The sequence below is a fragment of the Nuphar pumila genome, chromosome 3 (genome assembly GCF_984573655.1).
Source record: "Nuphar pumila chromosome 3, dmNupPumi1.hap1.1, whole genome shotgun sequence".
In the NCBI taxonomy this organism is placed as follows: domain Eukaryota; kingdom Viridiplantae; phylum Streptophyta; class Magnoliopsida; order Nymphaeales; family Nymphaeaceae; genus Nuphar; species Nuphar pumila.
This window is the reverse complement of record NC_143251.1, coordinates 50,432,759-50,446,725: the sequence shown is the minus strand read 5'-3', so window position 1 is coordinate 50,446,725 and position 13,967 is coordinate 50,432,759. Positions and strand designations below refer to the sequence as shown.

General features: G+C 35.8%; 1 protein-coding gene across 1 annotated transcript in view; it reads right to left on the bottom strand.

Annotated features, from left to right (window-relative positions):
* Positions 1-13,967, bottom strand: part of URE (urease) — a 181,110-nt gene that overhangs the window by 161,130 nt on the left and 6,013 nt on the right. Inside the window, exon 3 of the mRNA XM_090001615.1 lies at positions 10,323-10,368. Within this exon, the coding sequence (XP_089857741.1) occupies positions 10,323-10,368 (46 nt within the window). The remainder of the gene's footprint in view (positions 1-10,322; positions 10,369-13,967) is intronic.

The following is a 13,967-nucleotide window of genomic DNA, read 5'->3' as shown; positions in this document are numbered from 1 at the left end:
CCGCCACCAATCCTTCTCTCCGTCAGCAAGTCCTCAAAGGTGTACCCCATAGGATAAAAAATCATTCTACAATTCAAATCTTTTGTCATTCGACTGACGGATAATAAATTCTGTGGAAACGAAGGAGCATGAAGAACATGCGACAATTGAAGAGTAGGGGTAATAGACATGTTTCCCTGCCCTACAATTGAGGAAGAGCTACCATCAGCAAGACGTACCCCTTTTTGACCAGTCACATGTTTTAAACTCAAAAAATTACTCAAATTTCCGCACAAGTGACCAGAGGCTCCAGAATCAATGATCCACCTATCACCTTGACCAGATAGGCCATCACCTGCCGAGCACACAACCTCCGCAACAGAAGACTTCGAAGTGGATGATCGTAAAGCAACGAGCTCGTCATATTCAGCCCTGCTAAGAGTTACATCATCATTGAAGGAATCTGCATCTGATTTAACCACTTGAGCTATAATATAAACTAATTGGCTTGATTCACAAAATGCAGGAGCAACCACACGCGCACACCCACAATCAACTACGAACCCGACTATATCAAGTTTTGACTTCACCAATGAAATCTGAGAAACACGACCTTCGACTATTCAGATCCAAACTTCAAAAATAGTTTTAAAGAAACTTGACCAAAACCTTCCACCTCAACCACGGATGCAAATCAAGATCACACATCCAACACGATATAGCGTGTGTTATAACCCCACATCAAGCAAGTCCACGACTACACAAGCTGTCACACCAGAAATGAAGTCTTGACAACAGTACTAATTGAAACAAAACTTTCCACAAGCCAATACTACGACTAGCAGCAGTACCAACAAAATTTCACAACACAACAAAATATGTTTCCACACAGCAGGAATCACGCCTGCGGCTTTTTTTTAAAAACAGCCAATTTTAAAAAAACTGTTGTTAACAATTTGTTTTTCACAGTACTCCTGCTACAACTGAAAAGAAATATTTCCCAACACATCCTATTGCTCACGCCTGCTGCTTCCACGAACAGAAATTGTTGTTAACATTCTGTTTTCACAGCACTCATGCTACGACTGAAAAAAAAAATTATCCATAACACAGTCCACGAACAGAGAACTGATATTAACATTCAGTTCTGATCACGTCTGAAATCAAACAACTCAGTTCCACGAACACAGCCTGTTGTTTCCACAAACAGAAAACAAAAAAAATTCCACGACACAGCAGGAATCACGACTGCTGATATTTATGTTCTGAGAAATGAACAACCAAATAAGATCTGAGAGGAACTCGACACTCAGATTCACTAGATTCACGACCCACGATAACATGCGCACATAGATGCATAGAGATCACGATCGCTGCTCCCATATAGATCACGACATCCAGAACTTGGAAGAAGATTGATCACGCTCCCAAGATCAACTGCTTTGATACCATGTTGATGTTCTGAAAATAAACACAGAAATCGGGGTAGAGAGAGGGAGAGAGAGACGACTGCTTAGAGAAAAGAAAACTCATTTTTTTGGATTAGGGCTAATCTCTATATTAAATAGAGATAGTCCAAGGAACAAAATTACACCCAGGTCCCTCATTAAATATTAAGATTCAAATAACCTCTAGTTTAGAAAAACTTATTTACTAAAAGCCTCTTAGTCTCAAAAACTTATTTACTAAAAGCCTCTTAGTCTCAACAATACTAATGTTGTCCTGTTCATATGTGGTCGCATAGTTATGACTCAGTGGTTATACATCCCGAGCAATGTAGTTATGTCCAAATTTATTTCGTATGAATGGCAAAGTATTTATTCGATATGTTATGCATTGGATTGTCATGTTTGCAATTGCTTATGTCATACACATGGAAAATTGTGAATATTATTGTATACATGAATATGATCATGTGCATATTTGAAAGTTCGTGCATAAAATGGATCATGGAAAAAAAAAAGTATGTTGCAAGCATTTGTTCATATGCATATGCAAATTGTTTTACATGTACATTCTTGATGTGTGTGAATGAAGGTACATTGTGAGCATGTTTTGAACAACTATGTATGTGCATACTCAATGAGGATTTTGTATAAGATGGATTGGTGGTCAAATGTGAACCATTGTAAACCATGTGAGCCAGGAGCATGTGTTGCTCGAAGACGTGTTTTATGCATTGCAAAATTCATTCTGAAATTTATTGGCTTTTTAATTTAATTACACTATTAAAATTATGGTGGGTTAGGTCTCGTGTTGGTTTTTATATGTTGATTTGCAAAATGATTCTTGTGTAAAGAACTTGATTTGGTTAAAAATATAAAAGAGATAAACAATGTAGTTAATTTTTTTTCCTAGATGTCCCTTCCACAATGTGAGAATCTTGGATGACAGTTTTGGAGAAACCGTGAGGATATTAAAACTTCATGTGTGTTTGTGCCCCTAACCCGATGTGGTGGTTCACCTGCTGGCCACGGTTTTAGAGAGTTTTCGGCTACTTTTCTTGAGAATAATGTTATAGAAACAGTTGTTATTGATATACCAAGAAAGTGACATCATTGGATATTGATTTCCTTGATGTCCCGACATTAGATGTTGATTTCTAATGTTCTGATGGATAGTGTTGATTCCTGATATCGGTCGAAGAACAAGTGTGGAACCCAACAATAAAATATAAATTGTGTGTTAAGCTACAACTGAGAACCTAACTTAGACCTCGAGAATTGTTGTGCCCGTTTTGAGTATTCACAGGTTTAATGAGAAGTAAAACTAAAATTTTATGCATTTAGACGTGCATGTAAAAAAAAAACTCTAATAATAATTCAATAAGTTATTCTTGCATGTGCATTGAAATCATACATATTTACGGTTCTGCATTACTTCATGCATTCTCACTTGTTCTGTCTCATGTGAAAAATTATTATTGCATGATACTTGTCTCAATTGCTTAAATGGTAAATTGGTTATGCAGTTGTTGATGTTATATTCCTCTGAGTTTATGCATGAGTTTGATCTATGATCTCTTCTTTTCTGTTTAGATTTTTAGAGGAATTCGTAAAAAGAATCTTGGGTTCTTACCCGGTGTTTCAAATGTTTTTCTCAGGACCTAAAGCTCAATGATGGGGGTTATTATCATATAGAGCCTGCGAGATCGAGTGACTAGTTTTTGATATTTCTTGAGAGTGTGGCTCTGTGATATATTCATTATTCTATTTATTTTCTATGACATTTATTTTATTGAATAATAAAGTTGGTTATTCATTGTTGATTCAATGTAAGATCACTTGTGGTTTAGTAGTTGTTAAGCCTGTGAGGCCTCGAATCCTTGGTTTTGGTTTCCACAATTGTTTTAAAAAAAATCACTTTTCACGAGGATAAGTTGGGGTCGTTACACTCTTAGCCCTTGTAAAAATTGATGACAATGATAACGTCACCATCTATGTCACACAGACTCTTCTAATAGGGCACCACACTCGTGTCGCACTCGTACCGAGGCGGGTGCGACACTTGGACACGGCTTCCCTTGTGTTAGGTGAAGTCAACCACACTGAGGTTCATTTTTATCCAAAAGTAGATTCAGTTAACCCTAATCAAGTCCATTTTTATCTATATTATAAATATAAATACATAAATGCACACACATACACGTAGTATTAACTTAAAACTGTTAAAAATTATATATATATATACCCTCCTCGCACCTAAGTTTTTTTAAAGTGCCGCATCACCGCACCCGCACCCGTACCCGCAACTATGTGAAATAGGTCACCGTTAAACCCATAAAACTCATTGATTTCAATTATGTAACATGGGCTTCTGTTATGAAGCAATTTATTTGGAGAAAGGGATTGTAGGGACTAGTAGATGGATCTGATCTAGAACTCAAGCTAGTTCTCACTAAGGCAGAGGGTGAGAAAGAAGTACCTCTAACCGAAAATAAGAAATTTAAGGCTATAACCACTTATGAGAAGTGGAAGGAATAGAGGATGGGACGTGTCAAGATCATATGGATGTGAAAAAGTGTTCAAGCTTTGTTAAATTTGAACATGCTAACAAGGCTTGAGATTATCTTAAGAGAATGTATTATCTTAAAGATATATATATATAATGCACAAGATAAAGTTTGGACTATGGTCTAAGGGGATAAAACTATTAGAGAATACTATAATGACCTATCTGAACTTTGGGAAGAATTGACTCTTTTAGAGCCAAAGTAGCATTGTCCCGAAGAAATCGAACTCTGCCAAAGACAAATAGATGTGGAGCACTTTTACCAATTCATTAGCTGTCTAAGACCGGAATTTGAATCTATAAAGTTTATTCTCCTCCATAGAAGAAAAGTTCTCTCTATTGAAGATACTATAGAAGAGTTGAGTATGAAAGAAAATAGATCGAAAAAGCATGCAAGCAAAAGTGAAGATGATTCGATCTTAACCGTTTCTAGACCGAGAAACTATGTTCGTATATATAAGTCACCTTACTATAGAAGACAAGGAAATGATTACGAGAGAAAGAAAATTATTTGTTATTATTGTCATGAACTGAGTCACACTAAGCCCCAATGTCTTAAACTAAAAGGGACATTTGAAAAGAAGGTTGCTTCGGTTGACTCTCAAAAGTCAAAGGGCAAGGACATTATCACACCTCAAGAATCATATATTGGAAGCATGTCTCTAGCTCAATTAGTTGAAGCCCTTCAACCTCTTCTTAAAGGATCTTCTTCCTCAACTGAGGCTGCGATATCATCTTATTCGGAACCAGGTAAGATCCCTTAGCTTCTTGATTATAGTGCATCTTTTTACATGACCCCAAACAATGATATTTTATCTGAATGTTATAGCAACTCAAGTATGTCAAAAGTTTTTGCGGCCGATGATATGCCTCTTGAAATCAAAGGAATAGGATGTTTTAAAAAGGATCTTTCAAACTCCAAAAAAAATCATTTTAAAAATTAGATACATTCCTAAATTAAATTTAAATCTCTTATCCGTGTCTCAAATATCTAATTATGGTTGTAATATCTCCTCTTCAGAGGAATGATTGGTGCAGGATCACCAATCACGGAAGCTGATTGGGCAAGGCCATAGAGAAGGTCTCTACTATATGAATTTTTTGGAGATACAAAAAAATGATTTTTGTTGTAATGTCCTAAAAATGGATTTAAAATTATGGCATAGAAGATTAGGACATCCTAGTGTATCTAAAATCCAATATTTTTTAAGTTTGGAAAAAATTTGTAATATTAATTATTTCACTTGTAAAGACTGTATTCTTAGAAAAATAAAAAGATTGTCATTTAAAGATAGAACTTTTGTTTCATCTAGACCATTTGAGTTGGTTTATTCGGATGTTTAGGGACCAGCATCAGTTGTGCCTAAACGTAGATATGCATATTATGTTATTTTTATGGATGACTTTACTAGATATACTTGAATTTACTTTTTAAGCGTAAATCTGAAATATTTTTCTATTTTCAAAGTTTTTATAAGACAGTCTAAAATAGATTTGAAAATGATATTTTCATATTTCCTATTGATTCAGGGGTAGAATTTTTGTCAAATGAATTTTAAAAATACCTCCACTCACATGGCATCACATATCAAAGATCTTGTCCACACACACCACAACAAAGAAGCTTAGTTAAGAGAAAACATAGGCACCTTATTGAAACTTCAAAGTTTTTACTTATTGCTAGCGATGTGCCTAAGGTTTTTTGGGCAGAAGTCCTAACTATTGTTTATCTTATAAATAGAATGTCATCTTCTTCCTTATACAATATTTTACCAATTGAAAAACTCTTTAAACTCACCCTTGATTATTCAAGATTACAAACTTTTGGCTGCAAATGTTTTATTTTTACCAATAAGAATGACAAATTTTCTCCTAGAGATATTCCATGTGCCTCCTTTGGTTATGCCGATAACCAAAAAGGATATAGGTATTATGATTCTAAAAACGATAAATTATACCTCTCTCAAAATGTAACCTTCTTGAAAAAAGAAAAATTCTTTGACAAGGATCAACCGAAGGAAGTAACCGAGTACTCTTTTTTGTTTGATCTTGTTTCAAAACAAGATATTGACAACTATGATTGCAAGCATGATTTGGAGAATGTTATTGAATCTAGCGACTTTGAATCAATGTATTGTCTCACAATGATCAAACTTGTATTCAATATTCCAGGTGGGGAAATCAAAACTCCCCATGTGCATGTGAACAGTTTTCTAACCTTAATAAAGTTGAACTGCAAATTAGGAGATCATCTAGAGTATCAAAACTTTCATCAAAATTTGTATCATATAATTCCTTTTCTTCAAAATACCAAGCGTGCATAGCCCTAATTCACTCATATGTAGAATCCTTATCTTACGTTCAAGTCAATGAACACTCGGAAAAGGTTGAAGCTGAGGGTAGAATTTGAAGCTTTGGAAAAAGCTCAAACTTAGTCTATTCAAAATCTTTCATCAGGAAATAAACTCATAAGTTGTAAATGGGTATATAAAATAAAAACTAAGAGTGATGGAACCCTTGAGCGATATAAAGTTAGGCTAGTTGTAAAGGGATATTTGCAAGAATATAACATTGATTATGAAGAAACCCTTGCACCAGTAGCTCGCATGACCACGGTTGAAAATCTTATTGCAGCAGCTTCAGTTAAAAAATGGTTTATATACCAAATGGATGTTAAAAACATTTTTTTAAATAGAAATCTTATAGAAGAAGTGTACATGGAGAAACCTCTCAGTATGAGTTTTCCTCAAGGAAAGACTTTTCGCTTACAAAAGGCATTATATGGGTTGAAAGAGGCACCTAAAACCTGGTATGATAGATTCAACAAAGTTATATTTGATATTGGTTTTAGATCTTGTTTGACTAACCCTGCTTTATTTGTTAAGGATCCTAATTCAGGTATTGTTATTTTGTTGCTCTATATAGATGATATGATAATCACTGGAGGCGACAAACAAGGAGTTCAAAATATTAAAAGAATTCCTAAAACTAATTTTGAAATAACTGACTTGGGTTTTTTACGATATTTTTTTGGCATAGAAGTTGCTTATTCCCCTAGAAGGTACTTATTATCTTAATCTAAATTTGCTTTTGATATTATTCTCAAGTCTTGAATCACAGATGACAAAGAAGGTTGGCACTCCAACAATAACAAATATCAAGATGAAGATCGATGATGGGGAGCCTCTGGATGATCCAACCCCTTATCAACAACTTATTTGAGCTCTTTCTTACTTATCTATTATGAGACCTGATATAGCACAAGTACACACATCTAGTTAGTTTCAGCACGCTCCCATATTTGTTCACATGGGAGTTGTTTTGTGTATTATTAGATATCTTAAAAATTATATTTCTAGAGGCTTTTTTTATGTCATCTATGTATGCACAAACCTTGCTTGCATATACTGATGCACATTAGGGAGAAGATCCCAACAATAGACACTTAACCACGGGTTTTTGTGTTTTTTTAAGTGAATCATTAATCTCGTGGAGATGTAAAAAATAGCAGAAGGTCTCGCTTTCTTCAACTGAAGTTGAGTACCGTGCTAAGGCCACAACCACAATAGAGGTGGTTTGGCTGAGAAGACCGCTGACTGACGTAGAAGTCACTATACTAGTGAGCGTCAAAGATGTGTTGCAAAAACAAGAGCGCTATTTACATTGCCAACAACAATATTTTTCACGAAAAAAGAAAGAACATCGAGATGGACTGGTACTATGTGTGAGAGGAATACTTTCAAGGGATCATTGATCCACCTTATGTCACATCAAAGTACTAGTTGGCAAACTTCGTTACCAAACCTCTCTCTGCTCCTAGATTTCACTTCCTTTTAAGCAAACTTTTCGGTTATTCTACCGTAAGTTTGAGGGGGGAGTGTTAAATTGTACATGTATAATTATGTATTATATATATATATAAAAAAAAATTATAGTAATAGTTTTTTAGACAGATTTAGACTTAATCAAACTAAGTTTGACTAAGCTTTCCCAGCCCCCAACGGCTAGATTTCTAGCCGTTGGGCTCTCCCAACAGCTAGAAATCTAGTCATTGGGAATGGGGCTGCACTTTTTTTACTTTTTGTCTTCTCTCAAACTCCTCTTCATAATGTGTATATATAGGGGTCTCCCCATACTTGTAATGTATGTTTTTGCACAATCTCTCCACTAAATAAAATATATATTTTTTTATATTGTCATTTGTATATCCCCTTTGTGGGGTTTGTGAGTGTGTTCTTTTAGAACACTTTGTGGTTCCCTTTGTGGGTGTTGAAAGTGTCTTCCTTAGAGAACACTTTTGTTATCTACTCAAGTTGAAGATTGGTGGACTTTTGGTTCGTGATTGAAGTCTCCTTAAATCTTTACAATATACTCTGATCAGCATGTTTGTATAACAGATCTGTTTTCAGGTTATGTTATATCCATCTGATTTGTTTTCAGTTTTTGTTGTATCCATGTGATCAGGTCCGAATATTACACATATCAGATAAGGTTTGTGGGCCATTCAAGCCATTCATATCACACATTAACATGAAATTTGATATTCGTGTTGATAAACTAAGTATCGAAATACTTGATTGAGAAAGGGTTACCAGACTACTGTTCTGGTTCAATCTGTTATGATCTGCACAAAACAAAACAAAAAAGAAAGGAAATGCAGATTGTTTTCAACTTTGGTATTTCAATGACATGTTTGGTGTGACATATACCCATTTTTTCCTTCTTATTTTGACCACTATTCTACTTAGTGTTCTTCCTTATGGATTCTAATTCCCAGCCTTCTTTGTCTTCTACTTTCATGCCTCAGTTGGTTTCTGAAAAACTAAACCATTCGAATTTCTTTACTTGGAAGAGGCAAATAAGTTCTTTTATTCGGAGTCAAGATCTCTCTGAACATCTTGATAGATCCGTCGTTCCTCCACTGAAGTACATCATGAAGGATCACAAAGATGAGAATGGGGTCATCAAATCATCTACACCCATCAGAAATCCTAAATATGTTGCTTGGATGAAGAGGGACGAAGCCCTTGTTGCATATATCACCTCCACACAGTGCTCATGGGAATTCCTGATGATTATACGGTTATGCAGCTATGGCACATGTTAGTTTGGACATACTCTCAGATATCTGAATCTAGGGTTACTTACTTGACAGAGTTTCAGAACCTCAAGAAAGGGTCTATGTTAGTTATGAATTATTTAAACAATATGAAATCTATCACAGATCAGCTCACCGTGGTTGGTTATGAGATTCCAGAAAAGGACAAAGTTCAACAAGTGCTAAGAAGTCTTTGCCCCAAAGTATCACGTTCTCTCCACCACTCTCCAATGTTCAATTCTTCCCTCCATTGAAAACTCAGGGCAAAATTATTGCATTATGAGATGACATTTGCCACTATATGTATATATATATATATAAAATTTTCTAAGTGCCTAGGTGCCGCTTAAGCCGGCTAGGCGGGCTAGGTGCAGGGCCACCACCTAGGCTTATGGGTCTTGGACTCTTGGCAGTATGGCCCTATTTTCTCATCTAGGTTGTAGGGACATGGTTGTTTTTTCTTTTTTGTCTCTTTCTTCCTTTTTTTCTTCTTCTGCCCCAAACACTTTCTTTTTTATTCTCTCCTTTTCTTCTTTCTTTTCTTTTCTTGTTTACCTTCTTAATTTTTTTTTCTCCTTTTCTTCTTCCTCCTACTTTCACCCCTCTACCTTCTCTTTTTCTTCCTCTTCTTCTTCTTTTTCTTTTTCTTCTTCTTCCTTTTTCCCTCTTCTTTTTTTCCTTCTTTTTTTTCTTTTGTCTTCTTCCTCCTCTAATTCCTCCATTCTCTTCTTTTTTTCTTCTTCTTCTTTTTAATTTTCTTCCTTTTTCCTTCTTTTTTATTTTTGTTTTTTTACATGTATGTCTATATGTTTCACAGATATATACATATACATATCTATTAATCTATTTTTTCAATTATGTGTATATATATATATATATGTGTGTGTGTGTGTGTGTGTGTGTGTTGTGCATATATATACATATATATAACGTTTTACGTTCAATGTTATGCAATTTTATGAATTTTAGGATATGTTACATTGAATTAGCACACTTCATTCATACTTACAATCATATGTTTGTTACTAAATTTAACTTATTGTAACATTTTGTTTTTCTTGATGTTTTATTTTTTTGGTCCCTCATAGGGCCCCTGGCTAGTCCCTTTAGGGGTCTTTTGCCTAGGCTCCAAATAGTGCTTTTGACAACTAAGTTTGAATATGTTGACACAATTCTTACTTTAAAGATAAAATCATGATTTACTATCTATAGCATTCATTGCAAAAGGAGTTACCTGAATGGTGTCAAGGAGATGAATGACAGCAGGAAGAACTTGCCGCCTACAAATGATATCAAATATAAATTGCTACTAGGAACAAGATTCTTGAGAAATACCAAACAGCAACAATGAAAAAAACATTATTTTGAAAAGAATATAGCAAATCTACAAAATTCAAACGTATTAAAAAATGATAGTTGTACTAATTTACCAACATATCAATGCAAAATAGGATTAGAATTTCCTATGGTGTGGCTACTACAAAATATCAACAAGTTTTCAAAAATAGAAAGAAGAAGAGAGAAATAAGTATACAAGAACACTCACACAAGAAATTTTATATAATCAGTTTAGAATGTTTATCATGAAAAAATTAGTGTGGTCTAATGAGTAAATATAAATTTGACAAGTTAGAAACTTTAGGAATGACATGACAAACCAATTCTCCTTGGAAATGTGTGATGATATTCAGTTTAGGCATACCTGAGGCTTAAAATATCACCAATCGGTACCCAAACCATACCATGTTTCTCATTTTAGTCCAAAAAAGATTGAAATACATGGACAATACAGGCCATTATTTCCCCAAGAAGACCTCAGTCTGTATCTTTCTAGGGGATCATGACAATTGGATTTGAGCATATCCCATATTGTGAAACATCGACTGATATTGGAACTTGAAATGTTTCAATAACGACGACACCAAGCTACATTTTAAATGCATCAATAGTAGAAGACTCCTTTAATTCCTTTCTTGCAATCTATTAAAACTCTTCTCTAAGGCGCATTAAGTTGGACTATGAAACTTGCAGAAAATACTCCTTCCATTCCTTCCAAAGATCAGCTGCACATTTGAGATCAATGCTTGGGTAAGAACTTCTCCAACAATACTATTTATCCACCCAATGAGATCTTGATCTTTGGCAATACAGTCATTGTTAAGAAGTATGTCTCTTTTTGTATTTTTGAAATATACCTAAAGCATACTTAGGTGTACTTTTCTTGTATTTGTTTTGTCTTTCTTTCTCCTTGTACTCAAGGTATATCATATGTATACCTATTTTATATGTTTTAGATTAAGTACACCTAAAGTATGCTTTTAGGGCAGAATAGGTAGTTTATTTTCTGTCTTTTAGTAATTACTTAAATGACTATTTTTTCCCTTTTTTATTCTGTTTTTTGGCCATACTAGGTTGACCAAGCTAGCTGTTGGGACTAGGACTAACGGCTAGTTAAAGGAGGTCCAACTAGCCGTTGGACCAACGTTCAACTAGCCTTTAGGCTAGTCTGCTTCCCTCTTTTATGCTCTCTCTCTCTTATATAAAGGTGAGTGTGCATGTGTTTGGTGAGAGAGGAAGAGTGTAAATATGAGTGTGTGCTTAAGTGTTTTGTAGTGAGGTTGTACTGTATATTTTTTGTTATTAATAAAATTATTTATTTTATTCTATTTATTGGTGTTCTTATAAATGTTCAAATATGATGTTCATTATTTTTTACTAAATGAATCATGTTTATGCACGTAGTTCCTTTTTTTTTTTTGTTGTATCTCAGGTTCTGATACGGTCCCAAATTCTACGGACTTAGCCCCTGATTTGTATCTGTTGTCCGGACATCTCAACATGGATCCAAGTGTTGCAAGCTCAAATCCAAGTTCAATGCCTCAATCATTAGAAGTGGATCCATTGAATGCTACATATCCAAAAGAGTCGGATCCAGTTCGGCATTGGTTTGAGCGAAGCAAGGAGAGGAGCGGATCAACAATGGCGGACATGTATCCACCAAGGCACCCCAATGGATCGTATCCACCAGACCAAGGTCCACCCGCTCAAAACAAGATCTCTTTCATGAAGTCTACCAATTGGATCGGATCCCTCAAGCCAAGGTCAAGTCGCCCAAGCCCAATCCATGCAAGGGCATTCTTGGTATTAAAGAAAATTCATAGGTCCGCCTTAGAGGGCATCCAACTATTTTGAACGTAGCCTAGATGGGCGTGCAAAAGTGTTTAAGAAGACCCTAGGTGTTATCCACCAAGGCACCCCAATGGATCGTATCCACCAGACCAAGGTCCACCCACTCAAAACAAGATCTCTTTCATGAAGTGTACCAATTGGATCGGATCCCTCAAGCCAAGGTCAAGTCGCCCAAGCCCAATCCATGCAGAGGCATTCTTGGTATTAAAGAAAATTCATAGGTCCACCTTAGAGGGCATCCAGCTATTTTGAACGTAGCCTAGATGGGTGTGCAAAAGTGTTTAAGAAGACCCTAGGTGTTATCCTAACCTTAGGAAGGTTTTATCTAAGAATAGAGTTGAAACTCCAAGGAGCCTCTTTGAGTTTCACAAGGCTCTTAGAAATTTCAAGTTAGTTTTAATATTACTTTAATATTTCTTGTTATTTGTATTTGACAATTATGGAGCTCCCTTTGGTCTATAAAAGGGGCTCCCTTGTGTTGGAAATGATATGCAATATGAAATGAACTAGAAGGATTCCATTATGGAAAAATCGCCCCCCTCTCTCTACTTGAGCCCCTAGGCTTTTGTCTACTCTCTCTCTCTTTTCCCCTAGGCCCTCATCATCTTGACCCACTAGACCTCTCTTTCTTCTAGCCAAGTTTCTCTCTTGGCTCAACTTTTGTATGTGCTGGATCCTTGTAGTCAAGCCCACTTAATGGACCAAGGTTCTACAAAGGCCCACGCAAGCAGTTCGTTCTCGTGCAGGTGTTTCAAGCCATCCTCAGCTCTAACCGTGAAGACGAGATATTTCCCAGTACTCTAAGACATCTCCCCCAGGCCCCGGTAAGTCGAACCCGCCCTCACCTAGGCTCAAACCCATTTTTGGACCTTCTTGACCCAAACCGGATATAGTAAACCAAATTCATTCTGCATGCTGAGATTTACAGAATTTAGACCAACGTGCTTTAGGTTATATCTCCCTATCTAGAACGAGTTTGGTTCTCAAATTTGAACCTTAACTCAATCCATATGTCACCAGCCTACCATCATAAAATCAATCATAAACTCCCAACCAATTAAGAGAACCACTCTATTTACCAAAACCTATAAAAACAGAAAACCGGACCCGGGCAGATTTCCAGCAGTCTGATCACAGACTCATAAATCCCCAACCGAGTGGAGTTTGACCCTGCAGTTTATTGCAGTGTCTTCCCCTACGTGCCCCCTAGGTACCCTCCAAATTTGAGCCATTTTCGTTCAACCAATTAGAAGCAGAAATTTCAGAACTTGTTTTTGACCTAGACCCCGTTTTGACTTAACTGACCTAACCTGAGAATATTTTCAAACCCAATTTTTACCCCGGGCCGACTCGGAACGTAACAGGTTCTATGGCATTTCATGATATGGTATGAGCCATGGTGTTGTCGTCTTGGTATTTTTGGTGAATTCATGATCCTTTTTTTTGGGTTTGTGCTTCATGAGGAGTCTTTGTCAAGGTACGACTTGAATTCAAGGGAATCTTGATCCGGTATGTATTTTAAAATTTTATATATGTTTTTGAACTTTATATATGTTTTTGAACTTTATATATGTTTTTACTTTTGTTTTCCATCCCATGCATTGTGATGAAAGTTGATTATTTCTCCGTATTTAAAGAGTGAAGATGAGAGGAAGAAAGAGATGAGATGAAGAAAAGTGGAAGGTGGAAG